Source organism: Protopterus annectens, chromosome 14.part0, assembly GCF_019279795.1.
Source record: "Protopterus annectens isolate FY-2018-M chromosome 14.part0, PAN1.0, whole genome shotgun sequence".
In the NCBI taxonomy this organism is placed as follows: Eukaryota; Metazoa; Chordata; order Ceratodontiformes; family Protopteridae; genus Protopterus; species Protopterus annectens.
In genome coordinates this window covers 399,199,207-399,227,042 of record NC_056748.1, presented here as the reverse complement: position 1 = coordinate 399,227,042, position 27,836 = coordinate 399,199,207, and the positions used below count along the sequence as shown (strand labels likewise).

At 38.1% G+C, this 27,836-nt stretch overlaps 1 protein-coding gene across 7 annotated transcripts in view; it reads left to right on the top strand.

Moving 5' to 3' along the window:
* PTPRE (protein tyrosine phosphatase receptor type E) overlaps nucleotides 1–27,836 on the top strand; it is a 2,530,882-nt gene that overhangs the window by 2,286,060 nt on the left and 216,986 nt on the right. For all 7 annotated transcript variants that reach the window (XM_044056172.1, XM_044056175.1, XM_044056171.1 and 4 more), the window contains one exon: nucleotides 9,855–9,948. In XM_044056172.1, coding sequence (XP_043912107.1) covers nucleotides 9,855–9,948 — 94 coding nt within the window. The remainder of the gene's footprint in view (nucleotides 1–9,854; nucleotides 9,949–27,836) is intronic.

Here is a 27,836-nt window from a genome sequence, read left to right as displayed (position 1 = left end):
CAGCCCCCTTAGTTTCTTATCCTTGAATTATCTCCTTTCTCCCTTTCCATTTTACTAAAAAAAACTGTAATACTTCATCTTGTTTTTTTTTTGCTACTTGTTCTTTAAAGTGTTCAATTGCATCTTCTCTGCTGCATTTATTATTGCTAGTTTTTAGCCTGTTTAAAGTGTTATTATAAGCCTCTTAGTTTTGTTTTAAGCACTTGGGCATTAGGCTTACCCCTTAGCTCTCTCTGGCCTTCTCTCAGATTCTGAAAAATAATGATGGACAATTTCTTACAGTTTCTCCTGCCAGTCTGGTTGATATAGGCATCCTGAGGCAGTGTAGCAACTGTCTTATGTACACAGACAACCACCTACTACTACCACCTAGGAACACAATTTGCGAGAGATGCAATTACATTAGAACCTGGAGTCCATGCTCTCCTCCTCACAAGCCAGTATACCTGGCACTGAGAAGGTTGTCAACACAATAACTACACCTCAAACAACACCCTCAACTACACAACATACACCCACTTATGTGGATGATCTCGGCAAAAACAAACCCAAACAAAGGAGACCTCAGAGACAAAAACACATGAGAAATCCATAGCCTTCCACACCACATACCATGCATAGTCCACACACCAGTGTCTCGCAACCACTAGGGCCTAACCAAAAACCCAACTTATTAGTCATAGGACACTCCATTGTTAGACACACAGATATGCCTCTCACCAGGCTAAATAAGGAGAAAGTCAGGGTTAGTTTGTCAGATGCCAGAATCCACCATATCACACACACCCATTCAAGTCTCTCAATAACAGGTACTGTTATGACTGTGTCATAGTCCATGTTTGCTTGAACGACATGAGACGTACCTCCCTGGACTATATGAAGAGAGACAGGATTGAGCTCGCTGAATGTGTGTCCCAGGCAGGTATGTCCCTAGCCTTAAGCAGCATTCTACCGTCACAGAGTATGATGCCTCAATACAAGCAGAAAATGATTGACTTTAACAACTGGCTTAATTTTTGGTGTCATTCTAGGGGGATCCAGTACCTGACAGCCTGGGAAAATATGATAAACAGACCACGATGCTTTGATAGAGATGGCCTGCATCTATCTCACTTGTGCTTCAGGCTTCTGGCAAAGGCCCTTGCTTCCCCCATAGTGCCTTTTTTAGGAAAAGTCATGAGGTCGATACTACCAACACAAAGATTTCAACAAAATGCAAATTAAAGGTCATGCAGCTAAATGCTAGGAGTCTAAACATGAAACTGCAGTCATTGCAAGCATTCTTAACCCTGGAAGATGATGACATTTGTGCAATCACAGAAACCTGGTTCAAAGCTGCAGAGAGCACCCCAGCATTACCTGGTTACTCATCCTATCATACATTCAGACCCCAAAATCTGGGCAGCAAAGCCAAAGGAGGTAGAGTTTCAATAAATACATATATATATATATATATATATATATATATATATATATATATATATATATATATATATTTATTAAAGACACACACACCTCCAGGCTGTTCAAACAGTATAACACACAGAAGACACTCCGGGTGCACTTAACCATTGGCAAGACCACTATTCAAATTTTAGCTAGCTACAGGCCCTCAAATTTGACTCAAGATGCCCAATCCACCTATCTGGACCTCTTCAAAGCTATCAAAATTCAACGCTTTACCCTGATCCTGGGTGACTTTAAATACCCAACCATAGATTGGAAAAACTACTAATGCCAGAACACAAATGCCCAGAGATTCCGCGATTTTTATCAATGCAAATGCCTTGGAACAGCTAGTTGATACCCCCACAAGAGGTGATAATATCTTGAACTTGGTATTAACCAACATGAGTAACCACTGTAGCACCCCTACAGTATCATCCTCCCTGATAAGATCCCACCATAAAGCGATCACTTTCGAAGTCACCATCTCCCCTGACCCCCCCCCCCCAGCTAGGATCAAACAAAAAATCTTCACCTAAACTGATTACACCCTCCTAAGGGATGGTATAAACAGCTTCACAGCCCCTTCCCCCACTGTAGGAACTTCCATCAATGTCAAAATCTACACCAAAGTACTATACAAACATTTATATAGATGCATGGAATCGGGAATACCTGACAGGACAAAATCATCCTCCGCAAGGAAGAGTAAACCTGTCTGGTGGACATCTGCAGTAAATAAGCTATATAACAAAAGGAAAAAAATGCTGTCCAGGACCAAGAAGGTGCAGGTGCCCAATTGGAAGCAATCTCTCCTTAGCCTGAACAAGCAAATAAGAGCACTAGTAAAATCCCCTAAAGTCAGCTTTGAGTTCAAATTGGCCCCATCTACTAGAGACAGTCATAAGGCCTTCTTCACATATGTCCGCAGTCTCTAAGGAAGCACCCAGATCTGTTCAGAACTGGTGGTCAAGGATACCATGTACACAAATGTAGATATAGCCAATCTACTGGCTGACAGATTCAGTGAAAACGTCTCCCTCTGTCCCCCATCAGTAAATCAGAACATTGCCAGTACCTGCCCCCTCACCCCGTATCTGTAGGGGAACAGGTTATAACTGCCCTCTCAAAGGCAAAAAATACAGCCTCCATAGGACCCGATAACATCCCAGGCTGCATCCTACATAAATTCAGGCATGAACTAGCAGCACCATTAGGCACCCTAATCAACCAAAGCCTGAGTAGGCTTTGTCCCAGCCGAGTGGATAACAGCCACTGTCATCCCTTTACACAAAGGTGGAGCGTCCACTGATCCAGGAAATTATAGACCCATCAGCCTAACTAGCCTGATCTGTAAGGCCATGGAACAGATTATCATGGACCTCATTAACAGGGACATTGACAACCTCCAAACACTCAACCCCATACAGTTTGGCTTTGTCAAGGGGAAGTCATGTCTGTTAAATCTGGTCGACTTCTTTGAGACAGTCACCAAAGCCATGGATGAGGGGAAGATGGTGTACACCGCCTCTCTTGACCTGGTCAAAGCCTTCAGCACTATTCCCCACTCAGGCATAGTAGATAAATTCTCTCAACTAGGCATCAATCCATATGTTTCCAGATGGATAGCAAACTGGCTCACTGATAGATCCCACATAATCAAAATAGTGGAAGCCACCTCAAGCAGTAGACATATAACAAGCAGGAGGAAACCCACGCGAACACAGGGAGAACATGCAAACTCCACACAGAAGACACCCCAGCCGAGAATTGAACCGGAGAACCTCTTGCTGTGAGGTGACAGCATTAACCGCTGCACCACTGCGCCGCCAAAAAATGCATCATCATCCCCTTTGGGAAGAGTGACATCCCCACATATTATCACATTAATAACAACGTCCTAAGTACACAATCAGTAGTGAGGGATTTGGGCACCATGGTTGATAGCAACCTGACTTTTGACCACCATGTTGCTTCCATTGTATGGAAAGCTTTCTACATGGTCCACCTCATTATTAAGGGTATCTCATCCAGGGACAAAGAGGTCATAACATCACTGTATTCTTCCCTTATAAGTTCAACACCTCCTTCGGCATATACCTCACAAAGCACATGCAGGAGCTGTAGAGATCACAGAGGTTCCTCATCAGAAGAATCCAGAACCTCAAACATCTACCTTACACAGATAGGCTAAAAGCCCTGTCCCTCTACTCGGTTTCATAAAGACTCCTCCGAGGTGAACTCTGTCTGGCTTACAAAGCAATCTCATACCCTGCCTTGATGGGACTGCTGCATATCCACAAGTCATGCTCCACCTGAGAAACCCGTACACGCAACCTCAACCTGATCTGTGATATCAATAAGACTTGCTGGCGGGACAGATTTGTGTCCCAGAGACTCCCCCATCTGTGGAATAGACTCCCTCTCCACATCAAGCAGAGTACCTCATTATTCCTTTTTAAGTGCAACCTGGATAACTGGACGGGAAACAGAAAATACACACCTTGGGATTCCACCTGTGTCCGTACTGGACAGGGACTTTGGGTGCTGACTTGTCTAAATATGGGCTAAACTCTTGGCTAGGCTTACAACGGCCTCAGGGCCAATAGCCTAGTAACCTCCTATGATCCTATTTATTCTCCGTTTCCTGTGAACATTCTACAAAAAGTTCTAGAACATCTTCCTGTGACACATTCTCTTCAGCTGCATCCTGAGTCATCCATTGCTCTTTCATATTGGAACTCACTGACCTATCACTCCACAACATTGACTGTGTCAGAGTAGCCAGTGTTTCTGGTTCCTTCCCTTGCTGTTCAACTACAAATGAACTTTGGTACTGGTTTCCTACTGAAGGCTCCAGAGAATCTTTGTGGCAACTGAACAGATGCTTCCTGTTCCACCTGTTTCCCTTTAATTTGGGGGCTCACTATTCCATCATGCTATGATGTTAGCAGAGTTGGAGTTTCTGCACTAAATCATTCACTTCACATGTAATCCATAACGTCAGGTTCTGTTTCTTAAAATTCTCCATTACTAATCCTATTTTCTAATTTTCCCCTTTGTTTTGTTATGTTTTTATATTGCACTTTTTTTTCCATATCCACATGCCTTTGCCTGTATTTATCTTCAAATATCTTTGGTTCTACTTTTTCATTGATTAGTTTTGCTTTCTCCTTTGTTTAAATATTGTGTCATATTAAATCTGTCTTTCTTTCCCATGTCCATATTTCTTATTTAGATGTCTCCCGCTCCACCTGTTTTTCCTCTACTTTGGGGATTCATTGTTCCATCATGCTGTGACATAACCTGTCTTTCTCTTCCTGTGAGGTCAGATTCATTAGTCTGTAGTTTCCAGGGACTGGTCCTGACTCCTTGTCAAAATGCACAACCTTTACTCTCTTTCAGTTCATGTTAATCTTTTTTTCTGGTGAAATATCCATTGGAAGGCCCCTTTTTGGGGTTCACCTAACATACTGCATAAATGATTATTAATACTTGAGTGAAGATTTTGTTTTGTCTTTTGTAAGGACAGTCAGCTAACCCTACTGTTTCCTTGTCAAAATCCACTTCTGTCCTCTTGCCTCTGTTCTCTTTCCTTCTATATTCCTATGTTGGAAACATATGAATGCTTTCCTTTCTTGAAGATGGGGATAAAGAATCTATTTAGGATGTCTGCTTTTTCCATATCTTGTATGTCTTCCTCTATCTCATTTTTTACTTGTTCGCTTCTATCCATGCCTTTTTCATCACTCTTTTTTAATTTTATGAAAAAAAGAGATGAATAACTGTATTTATTTATTTATTGTATTTGTTTACCATGGTAAAGAACTGATCCACATTGATCTATTTCCAGATTCAGGACTACCAAAAGCAGCCTATCAACAGCTCATAACCATCATCCTTTGCACTAACAGCCAGAAAATAAAACTTCCCCTTCATCATCTTTATATTTTTCCCCCTCTTGTGTTGTCTTGCTTATTTTTTTTAACTAAAATAGGGCACTAATCTTCATGAACCTTTTGGAGTCTCTGCCAAGGGGAATTGACTGGTTAAGCGACTTGTTCAAAGCAACACTAAAATCAAATCAGGGAATCAGACTCTGGACCCTAAGAAGCAACTCATTAACAGATCAAAGCCTTAATCACCTGCACCGACTGTTTTGTATCAAGAATCACAGTCTTAATCTTCTGCAGTAACTACCACCTGTCAGTTCTAACTGTTCTGTCAATGGATTTCTTTTTTCTTGTGTGTACCTGTAGAAAGCTTTTATTATCAATTGACCATTACATCCACTTCCTTCTGTCTTTGCCGTATACATTTTGATCATTCTAGCAGCCCTAGTAGCCTTTTTATATTCTTACTGCCATTCTTTTGCCTTTGTTTTCTAGTTTATGTAAGCCTTTCTTTCTCATTTGTTCAGTGTGGTTTTCATGCTTTGCATCCCACACCTTGCTTAACATACTATCTGGCATTTAGTCCTTCCTCGTGATCTCTTGTGCTAACCCTGTAAGACCAACTTGATCAATCATAGCCACTATTTTCTTCTCCAACCATGCTTGATGACAGAATGTTTAGTCTTCTTCAGGAAGGCTGAGGCCTACTACTAGTACAATATTTTTTGCCCTTTCACAGTGTTATATCTTTCACTACATTGTCAGCCTTCCTTGTGGCATTGATTGGTGATCAGATATTGTTTATCCTCCAGCACTGCTGGATTCTCTTACTTTACTTGTCAAACCATTTCCTTTCATGTGTTCCCTACGTGCTCCCTTTCACTTCTGTTGCTATCCTTATCTCTTCACTGTTTAAGTCCTGTAGTACACTACACATATTTCTATACCTTGCATGCACATGTGGGCTTCCTCTTTTCTGCATTTTTGAAACCATAAAACAATTGTCTTCTGACCCCCTTATCTCATTTCCCAGGTTTTTATTGTATGGATACTTCCCCGATTCTCTTATTCCCTGTAACTGTCCCAGTATGTTAACCAAACTGCTTCATTACTCAGCAGCAATATTTCTATCTGAGCCTTTATTATCCTCATTGTCAACCTCTCCTTTTGCCCATCCATCTCATACTGGCATGCCTACACTTCTATCATCTGTTGGAACTGCCACTACTAATACTGTAGTGACAATTAAGCTGTTCCAAGTCACACTAGTCCTTTAGACCAGCTGCAGCAAATGTGCTGCTTTCCATTCTATCCCCTTTTTCCTGTGCTCCACTGTCATTTCCTTCTTTGGGTCTATATTACCAAAGTGAAAAACCCTATGCACGAATACCGAAACATCGACCCCTATACCGTGAACCACAAAAATCCCAAACGCACTAAACCGCGAAAAAAAATATCGAACTGTCATAGTCGGCCAAACCCACCACCCGCTACATACTACCTACCCAAACAAAAGAAATACACCACATACATACACTAATCAAACCCTACTTCTAACCAAAACTAAAGCAGCAAAACCCTACCTCCAACACTACACTAAACCCCACAAACACAGCTATCTATGCACTCTCCTTAACCCCTCCCTAAACCTAAGGTCCGTAACTAGCGCACACATCCCCTACAGACATACACCTAAGCAAAATAAATAATACACATACATACACTTAAAAAAACCCTACACCTAACACTACACTAACTCGTACATACATTACCTATCTATGCACTTACCTTAACCCAAATCCTAACACTAAAGTCCTATCTTATCGCACACTTACCTTACGGAGGTATACCGCAGACGGGCCAACCAAAACAAATCGACATTTCAAAATTTGCGGTTTTGAAAGTTCGGGGATTACATACTTCGCACAATACGGTTAAACATCTTCTTATTTGCCTAAAGGGATTTTCGATTGCATAATAGGAACCCCCTTCTTTCAGTGTAACACAAACCCTTCCTCTGCCCCCCCACATACTTTTAAGAACATAATACCTAGGTATTAAGATATTCCTTCCTCTGTCCTCCATGACCAATGACTTAAGTACCTAATTGTTACCCAGACCTTGATAATCAGCAGCATTACTCAGCTGACACACTAACACCTGGCTTCTGTTCTACTTGCTGTTGCCATCTCATCTATTTAAGAAGCCTTGCTTTCCACAGTGGAAATTCAAGTGGGAACACTGTCAGAGGTTCAGCACATATGCTCAATCACTCACAGTCACACACACAAACTACAGTTTAAGTTCAATTTTTAGTAATGTACATCTAGAGTATTGCATTATTCACCAGCCCAGTTTACTGCTAACATTAAATGTAGTGATGTCTTGGAAACAGACCTGTGCTTCTTCAACTGTCCATCCACATTTTTTGTAATCCTAAAATCCTACCACATGCCTGATTTTAAACTGCTACAGGTTAAATCACTAAATTCTGTCCCACCCCACAAGCTGTTGAGAAGATATAAGTTCCAATCCTAATGACAGAGTATGTAATCATGTTGCCTATACCTCCTGTCCCTTTCACTTTTCTTGACTTGTTTTATACATCAATTAATTGAACCCCAAGCATCAAATAGTCAGGCTTCAATCCCTATAAAATGTCTAGGGTTTTTAAAAGTTGCATTAGAAATGTGCCTTATGCTGCTGATTTTATTTACCTCTGTATTCATTACATGGATTCCAAGATTACGGATAGGCTGCAAAACCACTCTAAATGTAGATCACAATGAAGTGACCACACCTTGTCCCTCCCTCTTTTCTACTTTCTTTTCTATTTTCATTTCTTACTTTTTATTGCATGAAGGATTCATGAAGACATAGGTATCTGTGTCACCATAAACGATTAATCACTCTACTGGCTCATTATTTCCTCTTCAGTTGTGGGGAGATAAGGTTGGTCTGTCTGGAGGTGGAATTTTCATACTGTGGATGGATTCTGTAAAGCCTTAAAGCCTTAAATACCTGATGTGCTAGCTCCAGGCTTGCTATGAGAGGACTTGCGTGGAAAACTGAGTGGTGAGTATTCCTTTCTCTATGGGATCATGACTATGTGGGCCACCCTATCCTTGGACATACAATGGGATATTACAGGGCTAGGCCTCACAGATGCAGTGATGTGCCATCTCCCTGTGTGCCTCCTACACATTGGCCTGGTGTGCCCTAGCACTACCTCCAGTATCACCACTGGTAACGTCTCTCTAGCATTTCCCCTATTCCACCCTGAAAATTAAGTAGGTGTAACCCCTTCTTTTTTCCCCCTTTCTTTGTCGAATACTCCAGCACCACAGCCTCTACTCAAACCCATGTTTGCTTGTGTTGTACTCAAGGCTCTGTCCTTGTTTACAGAGCCATCAATATATGTGACATTTTGCCTCTTTCATAGACAGTTCTTTTTTCTAGAACAAAACCTTATTTTCTATCCAAATTTTAACAAAGGTAAGAAATTAAATGCTTTTCTTTTTTATAATTTATGTGAAAGTTTGCACTTTATTTTGACATATCACTTATTTAGCTACTGAACAGTCATGCAAATGTGAAAAGAAAAAAATGAGTTTTTGCTGAAATTCAGAATTTATCTTTGTAATGATCTTTGAGGAAAAAAAGATGACTTCATATGACATTTCAGCACAATTCCAAATAATAGTTTATATGAACCTTGTGTTACCTAAAAGCTGCAAAATGTGGTACTTTAATTTTAAAGGCACTGTACATTTTTGCTGCCTTTCTTCCATCTAATTCACATTAAAATAACATAATGCATTCTATTGTTGATATTATTCGCGTAAACATCTACCTTAATTGTTAAGAATATTGCATACAGACATTTGCATTTTCATGAGAGAGACAGAACAGTGAAATTTTTTTTTTTTAACTGCTACCTAAATGGTTGTAAAGCTAAAATTAGCAGTTAGTTCATGGAGGGAACTTATGCAGGTTACAAAGAAACTTACTGGTAATACCATGAGGAAGTACAAGTGTTATGTCTGGATGATTAACAGCAGAGGACAGACTCAGAGTATTCAGCATGAGTGACTAATGTTTTTTTGTTTATTTTCAGTAGACATAGATCAGCATAATATGTAGTAAAACATATAAAAAACAGCAGGTGGACCCAGAAACGACAGCAAGGCTTGTAGATAAACCCGTCTTTAATTCACAAAAAATAAGGACGTAAGCGCTTATGTCCTTATTTTTTGTGAATTAAAGACAGGTTTATCTACTAGCCTTGCTGTCCGTTTCTGAGTCCACCTGCTGTTTTTTGTATGTGTTGAACATTTTTTTGTAAGGACCTTGGTGCTGACTGTGGTTGGTGGTCATTTTTATTTGTTCGTTACAATGTAATAAAACATGTTGACATGCATGTTCTCTAACTTTGATGCTTGCTGATATAATACCACATTAAGACGAAAACAGATTGTCTAGCTCAATCTGACATATTTTTCTTGACTATTACAGAAACTAACAAATGTTCGAATAATGAAGGAGAATATGAGAAGTGGTAACTTACCAGCAAACATGAAGAAAGCCAGGGTCATTCAGATCATTCCATGTAAGTTGATGATTTTGTAAAAAAAACCCACTAATTTGTCATTGACTGTTTGTGGTGAGGCATATGTGCAGTGAATTATTAGTATCATATATGGCATGTCCACAGCTAGTAGGGATCGGCATTATTGGCCTGAGTGAATCCATAAAGACTTGTAAAGTAAAATGTCGTGGACATAAAGAAGCCATGTAGCTGAAACACTGGTATGTCCTAAAGGGTTTGTCTGTAAATATATATATATATATATATATATATATATATATATATATATATATATATATATATACATATATATATATATATATCACCTGATTCTCTACTACAGGAGGTTTGGTCTTTCTCTACATATATAGTTTTATTTTCAAGATGGTACATTCAATTGGAACACTATCAAAGCACTAACACACACAGAAGCACACACTTACTATATATAGATATATTCCAAAATATGCAAACACATGCAGTTATTTTATATATTTATAATCTGAAATAATTAGAATTTTATGATTATGTTTTGGTTTACATTGCATCAAAATGCAGAACCTACCCAAAATGAAGATATATATATATGTGTATATATATATATATATATATATATATATATATATATATAGAGAGAGAGAGAGGTGTACTTCATATGATCGACAGCTCATATGATCGACAAACAATTCAGAGAGACCAAAACACCTAAAGCTCAAAACACCGAAAACTCATTTGATCGAAACTCATAACATCGACACATGAAATTCAAAGCATTATGCCCTATCCCCACTGTAGCGCAACCCTGGAGTTAGAATAAATAGTTGGCGGGGGGTGTTGGGGATGGAGCCCCCCCACATTATTTAGATAAATATTGCCATTTTTGTTATAAGTATCCATGTGCATGTTTAAAATTTTTGACATATGTGGGGGGGCTCCGCCCCCCCCCCCATTTATCTAACTCCAGGGCCCCACTACAGTGGGGAAAGGGGATAATGCTTTGAATTTCATGTGTCGATGTTATGAGTTTCGATCAAATGAGTTTTCGGTGTTTTGAGCTTTAGGTGTTTTGGTCTCTCTGAATTGTTTGTCGATCATTTGAGCTGTCAATCATATGAAGTAGACCCATATATACATATATATATATATATATATATATATATATATATATATATATATATATATATATATATAAACTGAGGAGGAAATTGTGCAGTGCAATAACATTGTTGTCATTCATCCACTTTACATGTGTTTGTCATGGGATATCTTGCACCCAGATGCTAGAGGCCTTACAATTGTAATTGTGACAGTTTTGAACAATGGAAAGATGTTAACATGTTGGTATACACTATTTTCAGAATCTATTTTGTGTTACTTTTGTAGGTATTACCTACAGTCATGTAAACTTTTTCACTCAGGAAAAAATAAGTGCAACATTTTTTAAAATGTTATATTTTATAAATTATTCTCCTACTTTCATGCACCTTTAGTAAGGGGTTGTAGTGGACTTATTCCATATGCCTTTAGTTGATCATTTTAAAAATGTAGTCAATTTTTGCATAATTCATTAAGTTGTGAGACATCTCTGCATTTAAGAATGCAGCACATCTAAATTCTAAACATAAATGCAGTGGAAATAAAGGTTATGTCCTGAGTTGCAGAGACTCTGAAGAATATACTTTGGGAAGTTTCTACTACGAACTCTTAAAATGTAATTGCTTGGAATTTTCTCAGGTGATCATGTCACTGAAAGACATCTGTACCTTTTATAGCAATTGCACAAATCAAAAACAGTTGTTTACAGGGGACAAGTTCCCCTACACCCCATGTAGGGGATAATCTCCCCATACCATTGAACTTTTATAATACCAGACCGATGATTCCACAACTTTGAGTTAAGGAGATGTTCCCTAAAACAGAGCACCATGCTATCAAACAATCCTTCATTTTGAAAAGCCAAACAAGTGATTTCTGAAGCCCTGTGCTACGAATTGACAGAGCACAGCCTTTTAAAAAGAATCTGTATTAAAGGAAGAAATGTGACAGTTCCAGTTTACACAGCTCTCTATTTGGTGTGAGTTTATGGTATAGTATTCAAATAATATCCTAATCCACGGGGGGGTGGGGGGGGTGGGGTGACAGATTGCAAATTAAAAAGTGAATGGCATTTTGGGAAAAAGTGCTTAAACTGCATGTTGATTTTTATGATGGGCAAAGTACCCCACACACACACACACACACACACACACACACACACACACACACGTGCGCACACACGCACACACACACACACACACACACACATTCCCCTATATCCCTTACTTAATACAGTATACTCTGGGGCAGCTATTTCCTTTATAAATTAAAGATTCTGATATTCAGTGACCTCCACTATTTAATTTGCATTTTGTCACCTATGTATTGTTACACAGTAGCTCATTGTGAAATCCAATGACTCTTGTTTCAAAAAGTATAAATACACAAGAGGTACATTTTCACGTCACATGGAAGTGCCCCTGTGATAATATCTAATGGGACTAATCAAAACCATTTGTAAAATTGTCTCAAAAATGCATGTGAGTCAAAGAAAGTGACCACTGTTGTATAAACTGTTATACACAATTTCCATTAATTCAGTCAGTAATCTAAAATCTGCATCCGAGAGACTGCCATATTTATTATAGGTAGCCCTTCCATACCTGTGTGGTATGGAATCACATAGAATAAATAAATCATATAAACGGTGTCCAGCAATACCTCATCCTAATAAGTTTCCTGATTCAAACTACATAAAAGGTGCCAGAAATCTTTCCGCATGTAAATGAACTTCTGATATAAAAAACTTTTAACCTTTTGTCAACATAAATGAATGATCCGGTTTTTAAACCACATGCTGCAGTATTCAGGCAAAATTGTGAGTCGGAAGTATAACAAATAAAAAGTGGAGAAAAACACAACTCTCAATAACCAGCTAATAACAAATCTGAAGAGGGCTGCAGGAAAGTCACCAGACTATTTCAGTAATAAGGATGCTCTTTAATAAACCAGGAACCACACTCGACATAAACGCTAAACAGGTTCACATACGTTTTCATCATGCAAAATACTTTGCCAGATACATTCCTGTGTCACAAGCAGTCATTTAAACTAAACCCAATTAAAGGGTGGGAGGTTGGCGTAATGGTTAAGGTGCTTACTTTAGAAACACAAGGTGCAGGGTTTGATTCTGACATGGAATAATTGGCTAGGCTTAAAATGCCTAGTACTAACCTATGAACCTGTGAAATATCCAGCAATAAACTTACTAATTCAATTAACCATGCTAACAACTGATGTGAAAATGTCTAAAAATTCTAATATAAAGGACATTCTAAAATGCAAAAAAATTATATGATAAATATAACATTCTAACCAAGCATTATTTTTAAAAACCTTATTTTAAAATACTTATTAAAAATAATATAATAACTGTCTAAAACTTGTATGTGCATGAATGTTAAAAGGTTCATCAATGCTGCCATCTAGTGTTAAAAAAATGCCTCAAACATCATATATAAAAAATAGTAATACATTGTAATCATTTATAAAACATAAAAGCATAACAAAAGGGCAAAAATAATGAGGCCACCAAGCAATAAATCATTAGACAGGGTGATAAATAGTATAATAAATTCTTTATATAAATAAAAGTGTTAAAAACCCTATAATTTTGCAGCCCTTAATTTCAATAATGGGGCAATTGAAATGTTCTCATTTAAGCTAGGGGGCTTGGCAGCATCCAAACTGACCTGCCGAAATAGTTCATGATACTCTAATCTTGTCTCCCAAGGACCCCCCCCCCCCCGGCATCTACTAGTACAGTCTCCAGAACGAAAAAAGAAAACAGCACGTCCACATTTCAGTAAGTGTTTATACAGGGCATTTTTAATGTTCCTTATCTTAATATCATGTGTGTGTTCGTAAATTCATTTTTTTTTTACTTTCGTTCTGTTTTGCCCACATAAAAGGCCCCACAGGACTCACACATCACCAAATACACTAAACCACAGGTGTTACAATTACTAAAACTAGTTCCATAAATAACTTTATTTGTACTCATAACCAGTACATGGTCAATGTTGGAAATATAGGCACATTGTGAGCAGGCTCCGCATTTAAAAGTGCCACTCCTTTTAACATTGTGTCCATTGTGAAGCACCTTGCCTCCCTCAAATAGCTCCTTCAAATTTCTACCTTTCTTAAAGATGATCCTCATAGGTTCAGTAGACAGACCTTTTAAATCAGTGAGGGATGTAAATCTATTCCATTCCCTAGTAAACACTTCTTCAACTAGTTTAGAATCTAAGTTATATTCAATCATCAGTGCCCTCTTGTGTCAGTCATCATCTAACTTACTACATTTGTTGGTCATTGTTTGGAAGCCTCTGCCCAGTAGTGGGTAGTGCCTTGCAATACAAAGGCTCTTGACCTGTGTTCTAGTCTCTCTTAAGAGGTTAGTCGGGTACACCCTCTCAATGAATAGGCCTTCAAGGAAGTCACACTCCTCTTCAAAGTCATTGTTGGGGGAGGTCATCCTACTAGCTCTAATTATCTGACCCTTAAATATACTCTTTTTTTGGTAGTAAAGATGAACACTGGAAAAATGTAAATAAGAGTTTGAAAACGTTTCTTTACAAAACACTTTAGACTTGATAACCACAGGTGTCTTAATAATACTAACATCTAAATAATTCATCCTATTGTGTGTGACAGTACTAGTAAAATGGAGAAAGGTAGTCGTAGTCTCTAAATATGCAAGGAACTCATGTAATTTACTCTCACTATCTTCCCAAAAATACAAATATCATCCAGGAGCCTTTTATAATGTGACCAACACCCACTGAATCTAGAATTTAGAATGTACTTTTTTTCCCACCAGGCTTGTATAATATTAGAATAAGTGGGGGCACAATTGGCCCCCATAGCTACCCCTTTAATCTGGTGGAAAAATTCACCCCCAAAATAAATAAAATTATTTTTTAATACTATATCTATGAGATATAAAATAACCTGTGGGTGATCATTTGGTAGACAAATTATATCCACCATGGCTGCTTCTAGCCAATCTAAACCTATAACATGTGGAATGACCGTGAACAAATCCTTAATGTCCACGGTAACAAAAATAGTGTTTAACATCTATCCCTTTGAGAAAATCCCAAGAATCTTTAAGAATAGATGTTTCAAAAGTCATTGCTCCACTGTATTCGGCATTCATCAGGCCTGTCATTGAGTACAATGCCCCCTTTAGTATGTACCTAACCAGGCATATCCAACAACTGGAACGTCCACAGAGGTTCCTCACTAAAAGGATATAGGGCCTGAGTAATATGTCCTATGCAGACCGCCTCAAGGCTCTATCCCTGTATTCTGTCTTGCCTGACACACAAGGCATTGTCAGACCCCACTCAGATGGACCTCCAGCATATCCACAAAATAAACAGTACCAGAATTACCCATTATAAAGACTTAAATCTTTGCTGTGATATAAATAGAACCTGTTGGAGAGATAGGTATGCATCCCAGAGCCTACCCTGTCTATAGAACAGGCTCCCCAGCCATGTAAAGCAGAGTTCCTCCCTAATCCAATTCAAGTGCAACTTGGACAATTCAATGGGAAACCAGAAATTCATCCCTGGTTTGACACCTGTATCTCTAATGCAAATAAATAACCTGTAAATGGTTCATCTCCAAGCCCGTACTTACAATTATCAAGGGTATCAGAACTTGTCAGAGATTTGGGATGCATGGCTAGGCTTAAAAAGGCCCTTGCTAGCCTAGTAAACACCTGTGAATCTATGCAGTGCATAGAACACCACAATTATGCTGTGAAATCAGTGAAAAGAAAGGCTTTTTAGGCTAGAGCATTTATAGTTGTCAGCCACCACAACAAAGTAATGCTGGAAAATATTTAGAATGTTAAACTTCTTTCAGCCATTCACTTTTTTGGCTCAATGAAGGTTTAACCCATTTTAAAGCTCTATGTATTCTCCATATACTGTTTTTATGTCCAAATGTCCAATCAAGAATAACATTTAAGTCAGTAAATTTGTTGAATACACAAAAATGACGACAACACTGACTAAACCAAGTGATCAAAGTTGGTTGCGGGGATTTATGGATGAACTTGCTGTTTGGTCTAGGCCTCATAGCATGAAGTCTAATGTTAAAAAATCCAGAGTTATTCACTTTGTAGTTAACAATACATGCTACCATGTATTTTAGTTTGATCTTAGATAAAGAAGGTACTTTAAAAGATTTGGGCATTGTTTTCAATGAATAGCTCTCTTTTGATGTATACTTACTGGATATATTATCCACTGTATACTTTAGGAATGAATGTGTTTTCCTACCACTGTATAAAAACAGTTGTGAGGCCAAATATAGAATATAAAATATCATGCAGTAGTCAGTACATATAATTCTGCTCAAGTTCATAGGCTAGAAAGAATTCAAAGATTTTTTTTTCTAGGCAGATTAAAAAGGTATGACAGTTGAATTATTTGGCCAAGCTTGAGTGTTTGTCCATTTTTTCAATGTGCTATCAATTGATAATTAATGTTTTGGTGAGTGAGATAATGGGTTAGGGTGCTTACCTCAAAATCACAGGGTACAGGGTTTGTCTCTCACTTTTGGGGAAAATTGGCTAGATTTAAATTATCCCACAGGGACAGCTAGCCTTGTATTTACCTGTGAATCTTTAAGAGAATATCTTATCTTAATCAATAAATATATGACCAGTGATAAAATGGCAGCTGTTATGGGCATCAATATTAAAAATTGTGAGTCGGAAGTATAACAAATAAAAAGTGGAGAAAAACACAACTCTCAATAACCAGCTAATAACAAATCTGAATAGGGCTGCAGGAAAGTCACCAGACTAAAGTCAGTAATAAGGATGCTCTTTAATAAACCAGGAACCACACTCGACATAAACGCTAAACAGGTTCACATACGTTTTCATCATGCAAAATACTTTGCCAGATACATTCCTGTGTCACAAGCAGTCATTTAAACTAAACCCAATTAAAGGGTGGGAGGTTGGCGTAATGGTTAAGGTGCTTACCTTAGAAACACAAGGTGCAGGGTTTGATTCTGACATGGAATAATTGGCTAGGCTTAAAATGCCTAGTACTAACCTATGAACCTGTGAAATATCCAGCAATAAACTTACTAATTCAATTAACCATGCTAACAACTGATGTGAAAATGTCTAAAAATTCTAATATAAAGGACATTCTAAAATGCAAAAAAATTATATGATAAATATAACATTCTAACCAAGCATTATTTTGAAAACCTTATTTTAAAATACTTATTAAAAATAATATAATAACTGTCTAAAACTTGTATGTGCATGAATGTTAAAAGGTTCATCAATGCTGCCATCTAGTGTTAAAAAAATGCCTCAAACATCATATCTAAAAAATAGTAATACATTGTAATCATTTATAAAACATAAAAGCATAACAAAAGGGCAAAAATAATGAGGCCACCAAGCAATAAATCATTAGACAGGGTGATAAATAGTATAATAAATTCTTTATATAAATAAAAGTGTTAAAAACCCTATAATTTTGCAGCCCTTAATTTCAATAATGGGGCAATTGAAATGTTCTCATTTAAGCTAGGGGGCTTGGCAGCATCCAAAATGACCTGCCAAAATAGTTCATGATACTCTAATCTTGTCTCCCAAGGACCCCCCCCCGGCATCTACTAGTACAGTCTCCAGAACGAAAAAAGAAAACAGCACGTCCACATTTCAGTAAGTGTTTATACAGGGCATTTTTAATGTTCCTTATCTTAATATCATGTGTGTGTGTTCGTAAATTCATTTTTTTTTTACTTTCGTTCTGTTTTGCCCACATAAAAGGCCCCACAGGACTCACACATCACCAAATACACTAAACCACAGGTGTTACAATTACTAAAACTAGTTCCATAAATAACTTTATTTGTACTCATAACCAGTACATGGTCAATGTTGGAAATATAGGCACATTGTGAGCAGGCTCCGCATTTAAAAGTGCCACTCCTTTTAACATTGTGTCCATTGCGAAGCACCTTGCCTCCCTCAAATAGCTCCTTCAAATTTCTACCTTTCTTAAAGATGATCCCCATAGGTTCAGTAGACAGACCTTTTAAATCAGTGAGGGATGTAAATCTATTCCATTCCCTAGTAAACACTTCTTCAACTAGTTTAGAATCTAAGTTATATTCAATCATCAGTGCCCTCTTGTGTCAGTCATCATCTAACTTACTACATTTGTTGGTCATTGTTTGGAAGCCTCTGCCCAGTAGTGGGTAGTACCTTGCAATACAAAGGCTCTTGACCTGTGTTCTAGTCTCATTTAAGAGGTTAGTCGGGTACACCCTCTCAATGAATAGGCCTTCAAGGAAGTCACACTCCTCTTCAAAGTCATTGTTGGGGGAGGTCATCCTACTAGCTCTAATTATATGACCCTTAAATATACTCTTTTTTTGGTAGTAAAGATGAACACTGGAAAAATGTAAATAAGAGTTTGAAAACGTTTCTTTACAAAACACTTTAGACTTGATAACCACAGGTGTCTTAATAATACTAACATATAAATAATTCATCCTATTGTGTGTGACAGTACTAGTAAAATGGAGAAAGGTAGTCGTAGTCTCTAAATATGCAAGGAACTCATGTAATTTACTCTCACTATCTTCCCAAAAATACAAATATCATCCAGGAGCCTTTTATAATGTGACCAACACCCACTGAATCTAGAATTTAGAATGTACTTTTTTTTCCCACCAGGCTTGTATAATATTAGAATAAGTGGGGGCACAATTGGTCCCCATAGCTACCCCTTTAATCTGGTGGAAAAATTCACCCCCAAAATAAATAAAATAATTTTTTAATACTATATCTATGAGATATAAAATAACCTGTGGGTGATCAGTTGGTAGACAAATTATATCCACCATGGCTGCTTCTAGCCAATCTAAACCTATAACATGTGGAATGACCGTGAACAAATCCTTAATGTCCACGGTAACAAAAATAGTGTTTAACATCTATCCCTTTGAGAAAATCCCAAGAATCTTTAAGAATAGATGTTTCAAAAGTCATTGTTCCACTGTATTCGGCATTCATCAGGCCTGTCATTGAGTACAATGCCCCCTTTAGTATGTACCTAACCAGGCATATCCAACAACTGGAACGTCCACAGAGGTTCCTCACTAAAAGGATATAGGGCCTGAGTAATATGTCCTATGCAGACCGCCTCAAGGCTCTATCCCTGTATTCTGTCTTGCCTGACACACAAGGCATTGTCAGACCCCACTCAGATGGACCTCCAGCATATCCACAAAATAAACAGTACCAGAATTACCCATTATAAAGACTTAAATCTTTGCTGTGATATAAATAGGACCTGTTGGAGAGATAGATATGCATCCCAGAGCCTACCCTGTCTATAGAACAGGCTCCCCAGCCATGTAAAGCAGAGTTCCTCCCTAATCCAATTCAAGTGCAACTTGGACAATTCAATGGGAAACCAGAAATTCATCCCTGGTTTGACACCAGTATCTCTAATGCAAATAAATAACCCGTAAATGGTTCATCTCCAAGCCCGTGCTTACAATTATCAAGGGTATCAGAACTTGTCAGAGATTTGGGATGCATGGCTAGGCTTAAAAAGGCCCTTGCTAGCCTAGTAAACACCTGTGAATCTATGCAGTGCATAGAACACCACAATTATGCTGTGAAATCAGTGAAAAGAAAGGCTTTTTAGGCTAGAGCATTAACAGTTGTCAGCCACCACAACAAAGTAATGCTGGAAAATATTTAGAATGTTAAACTTCTTTCAGCCATTCACTTTTTTGGCTCAATGAAGGTTTAACCCATTTTAAAGCTCTATGTATTCTCCATATACTGTTTTTATGTCCAAATGTCCAATCAAGAATAACATTTAAGTTAGTAAATTTGTTGAATACACAAAAATGACGACAACACTGACTAAACCAAGTGATCAAAGTTGGTTGCGGGGATTTTTGGATGAACTTGCTGTTTGGTCTAGGCCTCATAGCATGAAGTCTAATGTTAAAAAATCCAGAGTTATTCACTTTGTAGTTAACAATACATGCTACCATGTGTTTTAGTTTGATCTTAGATAAAGAAGGTACTTTAAAAGATTTGGGCATTGTTTTCAATGAATAGCTCTCTTTTGATGTATACTTACTGGATATATTATCCACTGTATACTTTAGGAATGAATGTGTTTTCCTACCACTGTATAAAAACAGTTGTGAGGCCAAATATAGAATATAAAATATCATGTAGTAGTCAGTACATATAATTCTGCTCAAGTTCATAGGCTAGAAAGAATTCAAAGATTTTTTTTTTCTAGGCAGATTAAAAAGGTATGACAGTTGAATTATTTGGCCAAGCTTGAGTGTTTGTCCATTTTTCAATGTGCTATCAATTGATAATTAATGTTTTGGGAAGTGAGATAATGGGTTAGGGTGCTTACCTCAAAAACACAGGGTACAGGGTTTGTCTCTCACTTTTGGGGAAAATTGGCTAGATTTAAATTATCCCACAGGGACAGCTAGCCTTGTATTTACCTGTGAATCTTTAAGAGAATATCTTATCTTAATCAATAAATATACGACCAGTGATAAAATGGCAGCTGTTATGGGCATCAATATTAAAAAGCACTGAGACTAGGAGCAATAAAGGGGTTGTAGAGGGACCTCCATTTGCAACTATACTGGGAATGAGATCTTTCTACTGTAGAGCAGGCTTGCTGTTTAATGCTCTTCCCATTTAAATCAGAAAGGATAGCAGCTTGCAGGAGTTTAAAGATGGCCTTGATAACTGGTTAGGGAGAAGACTGTATTAACTATCACTGATAGGAGGCAAGTTCATAGAAGGCCTAAAATAAGGCTCTGGAGTTAGAGGCTTATTAACAGTTCTGTCAAATGGATCAGGCACACTTTGTCATCACTTGGATGACTGTAATAGCTAGGTATTATATGCCACTAGCCTATCAACAGGGGTGTAAGTGCACTGTACTAGGGACATACTTTTTAGTGAAAATTGTTTATGAATATAGTGATAAATCCATGACACATTCACTATCAGAGTGCAGCTACACCAGTTTTGTATCAGTGCTATGATCCCTGACCTCCTATATAGCCTGCGCCACTAAACGGATGCTCAGCTTGCCCAAGGGAAGCTCATTAATAGATTTTGGAGTCCCTTAACTCTATAAAATAATAAAAAGCAAGTTCAATGAAATTATATTAAATGTCAAAGCATTCTTTACTCCCGTACATCATCAGTGTGGCCCTGTCTGTCAGACCGTGAGATCTCATTCACAACCAGCTCCTTCAATTACCTCAGTATGTGTCTAGGCCAGTCACTATCATTCCATGCCCATATTCAGAAATCAAGGGCAAAAGTTAACTCACTTGTCTTCTGGATCAGGAAAATCTCACCTTACCTATCCAAACCAGCCAGGGCTGCTATAGGCAAAGGTTTCCTTTTGTCCCAACTCAAATATGGACTATTCAAAAAAATACACAGCCTCTAAGCAAAACTCCTCCACAATACATACTATCGAAACAGAATCTGTTGCTTCATCCCTAACTTATGCTCTCATGAGAACCACTGCTTCACCTTCAAAAAAGCCAAATGGCTCCCAGTGCAGTGCTGAATAAACCTACTGTTAGGGTGGCTCATCCCCACTACTAGCTGCCAAAGGCCATATTAAACATGCTCACTCTACAGTCTGAGATGCTTCATAAACAACCCCCTCGCTCCAACCCCCACAAACCAGGCTTTACTATACCAAGCACTCTTTCTGCATACTTGCTCTTAAAATCTGGGAATCCCTTCAGCACCACCTAAAGGCACTATAATCCCCCTTCCCCAATTTCAAAAATGAACTTAAAAAATACCTTCACAACAAATCAGACTGTACTTGCCACCCAGCAGGCCACATCATGCAAGGGACTCTCTGTCTCCTGCCTTACTCTCTTTCAGCTACGACCACCTCTTAACTTCGCCTCCCCCACCATGATTCTCATATTTCCACCATGATGTAAACCTGAAACGTTATTTTGTAAAATTGTTAAATGTGCATTTCTTTCATAATTGTTGTTACATCTGTTAATTACTACTGTACAGTTTTTGTTGTATATTGTTACTTTCTGTTCTAGTTTTGATTTGTACAATGTAGTGCCTCTGTGTTGCACTTTTTTCTTGGTTTTTACCAGGACAGTAACTACAAATAGTCTATTGTGATCAGTGTACTACCCCTGGTAAATAAAAGTGAAATAAATTAAAATAAAAATCACTGTACCTCAAAATAGGAGCACTACTGTGAGTTATTGCAACCTATGACATAGTATCCTTTCTTAGTAATTCACATTTACAGTGTCTCTGTTCCCAGTACTGCTAGTGCAGTCCTCATAATATTAACAGACATCCTGCTATGGCCATTATGTTCTGCTGTAAATGAAAAGTATGACAGCTGTCAGCTTATTAAGCATGGGTGCATTTTAGAGGTTATCAGTGGGTGCTACCAGTATCTCCCAATGGTTCACAAGCAGGATTCTGCCTCAGCTCCTGGACTAATTGCTCCCAAAAGCAGATGAATGTGAGTCAGGCTGAGCATAAACCAATGCTGCATTAGCTCCTTTCATGCTACAACTTTGCCTGGAGACATTGCCGTACAGACTGCACTTATGGTGAATTTGTACATCTAGCACAGATGATGCCATTGAACATTTCTCCTGCCTAGGGTTCCATTCCTGAAACATGCAGATTGAATTTGACCAATGCAGGATCACAGATGTGTATAAAAAACACACAGGTAACTACCACAACAACTATATAGGCTATAGGTGGATACTACAGGAGATTTCACCTGCAGTGTGGCCATGGAAAGCTGTATAACATGGGTGTGGTATGATGCCTGCTGCACATTATAACTAAGCAACCATTTGCTACTGCATATCCTCCTACATCAAGCCAAGTAGTTATGAAAAAGGCATCAGGTAGGCCAGCAAGTATTGAATCTGGCACAAGAAATGAAAGCCACATTCATTAAACATCTGTACAAGCAGAGGAAATAGCCATAACATCTTAATGACTCTGTGGTGTATGTATGTGTGACTGCATGCGCATTCTTGTGTGTATGTGTGTGTGTGTGTGTGTGTGTGTGTGTGTGTGTGTGTGTGTGTGTGTGTGTGTGTGTGGTCACTACTGTGGCTATGAAGCATGAAATGAAGGGATATTCTCACCATGAGACTCAATTCCAGTGATGGTAGTGGTCCATGGTGGATATTGAACAGTGGTCAGGTGGTAGGAGAGAGATGGCTGGAGCTGGGCAGGCTACATATGTTGATGTGGTCCACATGGGTGATGGTTGCGCCCATTTATGTGATGAACCTTTAGCATACATGTATGAGGTGTATGTTCAGTGTGTATAATAATAGTTCTTCAACAACCTGACTGCCTACAAGATGCTGCATCAGTGTTACAACATTTTTCCACAGCATGTCTATATCTATAAAGATGGCAGTAACTTACAGTGTGGCATGAAATATGTGCCAAGACTGTCTCATGGTTACAATCATCACCTTCTATAATAATAAACATTTTTTCAGTAATGTTCTACATTTGTTTGTCTTTTGCTACACTGTTGCCTTTGTACTTAATGGAGTAAAAACATTGCACTTGCCTGAATGCACAAAGAATATCATGCATTTCTCTGAAAAAGTTTAATGTACTCTACAAACATTTTAGTTTGATCATGTATTTAATCTCCATAATATGTAAACTAGCAGTTGAAGTGCTTCACTGTTAAGAATAATAGCACTATTCTCTGCACAGCTTGTTCATAGGTTGGTACTAGGCTATCGGCCCTAGGGCATATACAAGCCTAAACATATACAAGACAGAAAACTTAAAAAATTTTCTAGGGACACACATGATTATGAGAGAGGTCAACCCTTTCAGGTTCAAAGAAGTGTTAGATTCAAGGATGCGGGATCTGTGGTAAATGGAGGCAGACCTAAGAAAAGACCTAGGTCCATTTTAAAACAACATGATTCTAGTTATACTAGTACTTCAGGAGAGGAGTCATCCTACACTGACAGTGAGGGAGGTACCAGTGTCCGATCACCTGTAAAAAAGAAAACTCAATCTAAGTTCCCTTTAGATATGTTGGGAAATCCCGAGGGGGGAGGAAACATAAGAGTAGACATGAATACAGACTCAATGACAGGGCTAGTTCAGGCATTGTTGAACAAATAGCTGAACCTTTTGATAATGTCTTAAATTTGTCTGACCATACACTTACGAAGGAACAACATTGTATTCTTAATAAAGGATTGGGATTTGTCCCTAGTTTTTTCTCCGACCATTATTTGGTATCTGTTGATGTGATGGAATTTTGTAGAAAGTTGAATTTAAAAATTTTCTTTAATGATCAGAGCAATTCTGTAACTCAAAGATCTACTGATTTTACTTTTAAAAAATCAACATTTCAACCTCCAATGAATAAGAACGTAGGGATTTTCCAACAAGCAGTATTGAGGGACTTACATTTTCCACACTTTAATACCAACATAGCTCATGACAATATTACCCCTTTGGAGAGAGAAGCTTTGTCAGAATTGAGACAAAATCATAAAATTGTTATTATTCAGGCGGACAAAGGGGGTGCAGTGGTTGTCTTGAACAATGATTATTATGTACAGGAAGGATTGAGACAATCGTCAGATATCCAGTGCTATATGCACATGAGGATAGATCCGACTCCTAAGTTTAAACAAGACATTGATGCATTCATTCAACAGGCAGTACAAGAAGGAATTATCTCGCAAAAGACTGCCAAACATCTTCAAGTTAGTGATCCACAAAAGCAGATTCTGTATTTGTTACCGAAAATCCATAAATCTCTCAGTGCTCCCCCTGGGAGACCTATTGTGTCTGGATATGGATTCCTTACAGAACCTTTATCGGTTTTCCTAACATCATACCTTAAGCCATTATTGCCCATGGTCAGAGCTCGTATACAGGATACAACAGAATTTCTTAACATCATTGTTGATACACAATTAGATCCAGAATGGATAATGTGCACTTTAGATGTGAAATCCCTATATACGAGTATTCCCCATTGGGCTGGCCTACAGGCGTTAGATTATTGGCTTCAAAGATCTGATCTATACCCACCCGGATTTAACACCTTATTAGTATGTATGTCCGAGCATGTCCTTAATAAAAATGTTTTTTTCTTCCAGGGTGATTGCTATTGGCAACTAAGAGGTACAGCTATGTGGGCTTCCTTTGCCCCTATATATGCTGACCTCTTTATGGCATACCTGGAGGAATGTCTCATATATGATCCTTTGCACAACATCTACTTAGAGGAGATGGATATTTGGAGACGCTATCTTGATGATTGTTGGATGGTGTGGCGTGCGGATGCTGATTATTTGATGGAATTTGTGGAACATTTGAACAGCAATATTTGGGGTATTGAATTCTCAGTAACATATCATAAGTTTACTATTGACTTTTTGGATGTTACGGTATATCGGAATGAGGACAATACCCTAAGTACAAAAATGCATAGGAAGTATCCACAGTTTAATACGTTACTTCATTCGTCAAGTATGCACCCACGTCACACCATCCGCAACATCCCAAAATCACAATACTTACGTATTAAGCGCATTAATTCATCTCCTCAAGATTATGAGGATGCTAAAAAGGATTTAAATAGGAGATTTTTGGATAGAGGTTATTCAATTAGGGACATATCTAGTGCTAGGGTGTGGACAGATCAACAGCAGAGATCAGATCTTTTACAATATCAGATCAAGGATGATGTTAAAGGAGATACCATTAGATTCATCACTACTTTTGGGAAAAATCACCAACTTATTAGAAATGTGTTGAACAATAATTGGAACATACTTATGGCTAATGAACATCTTCGTCATATTCTGACTGATCAATGTTCCATTTCCTACAGGAGGGCAAAACTTTGGGTATGTTATTTTCCCATTATAAACATCAGGATAGTGGAGGTGCAACATACAGACAACTCACCATCACTGGGGATGAGCTATTGGGGACTTTCCCTTGTGGTCATTGTACCTCCTGTGGAAGTATTAATAAAACTAAGGAATTCTCTAGTGCTAATACTAGTAAGATATTTGATATTCGCATATTTGCAAATTGTTCAACCAGTTGGGTGATTTATTTAGCTATATGTCATTGTCAGGCTTTTTATGTTGGTAAAACCTCACGGTCCCTTAGAATCCGAATAGGAGAACATCGTAGTGACATTCGGACTCACAAAATTAGCAATGCCCTATATCAACATACTATTAAGCATTCATCTGCTAAATTCATATTTTGTGCTATTGACAAAGTACAGGGAAATAGACTAAATCAGATAGGCTGGCAGAGCATTCTAAGTAAGAAAGAAAAATATTGGATTATACATTTGGGAGCCCTTTTTCCACCTGATTAAATGACCATTTATAAATTATCATATATATTTATATGGTATTTTACACCATACCTTGGCTGTATATTATTATTGACATAATATTTTTGTTGATATAGTATTATTTATGCACAGTTAGTGCATCTATGTATTTCTATTAATAATATAGGTTTTTTGGAAGTGCATGTTCTTTAAATAATGATTTGTATAATCACAAGTTTTTAGTTGATTGCTAGCCATTTGTTCATTGGCTAAACAACTATATAAATATGGAGTCTGTTTAATGGAATTGTGATAGCTATTTTTCCTCACTGAAGAAGGTATTTTACCGAAACTAGTTTGAGGCATGTCTTTGTTACATTTATGGTTAAGAGAGTGATTTAGTGTCTTCGACACTACATTTATTTCAATAAAGCCTTGGGGACCGTATGCTGGCTCTTGTTTGTTCATATACAAGCCTAGCCATAACAATTCCCTGGATATTTCTTCCCACAATATTTACTTCCCTGGACCCCTGTCTAATAGGTGACTGACGTGATCCCAGGGGTGAATTTCCTATCTCCCATCCAATTGCAAGGTTCCTTTTGAAGAGGGCCAAGGAGGCACTCTGCTTGACATGTATGGGCAGTCTATTCCAGAGTATGGGGAGTCTCTGGGTCAGGAACCTATCCCTCCAACATGTTTTGTTCATTGTGATGACAAGGTTTAGATCCCTGGAGCATGTGGCTCTGAGGGATTTCTTTAAGTGGAGCATGTCCAACAGCTCAGGGTTTGACGTGGCCTTGTATGTTAAGCAGAGATCGCCTCTGAGTAGACGATATGCCACAGAGTATAACTGGAGTTTTTTTAGACTGTCAGCACTGGGCATCTGCTTTAGGCCTGTGATTCTTTTAGTGTGGTATTTCTGTGGCTTTCCAGTTGTTTCAGATGTCTGGTGAGGTGCATACCAAATGGGGTGTTTTACTCTATAATGGGTCTAATGAGGGATGAGTACAGTGGGACAATGACCTCCTTTTTCTGGATGAAAAGCCCTTAGTGATGAGGTGTGAATACCAGATGAGTTATTTGAACAAAATGATTTATATAAACATGAATTTATGAATATGACCTTTTATGCTTTTGTCTTACTTCCATGTGCATATCTTTCTGCTGATTTAGTGATTTTATGTCATGCTAGCTGGATACTTATCCATCTCTTATCTCACTTTCCTTTTTTAATAAGTATTCAATCCAAGTCTGCTCTTTGAGATATTTCCTATAGTGTGATATTTCAGTAAGGGGCTGCAGAGCGTAGATTTCATCCCTACCAAGGTGTTGTATGCATTCTTTAATGAAAATTTGTCCTATTTGTATAATTTACTGTGC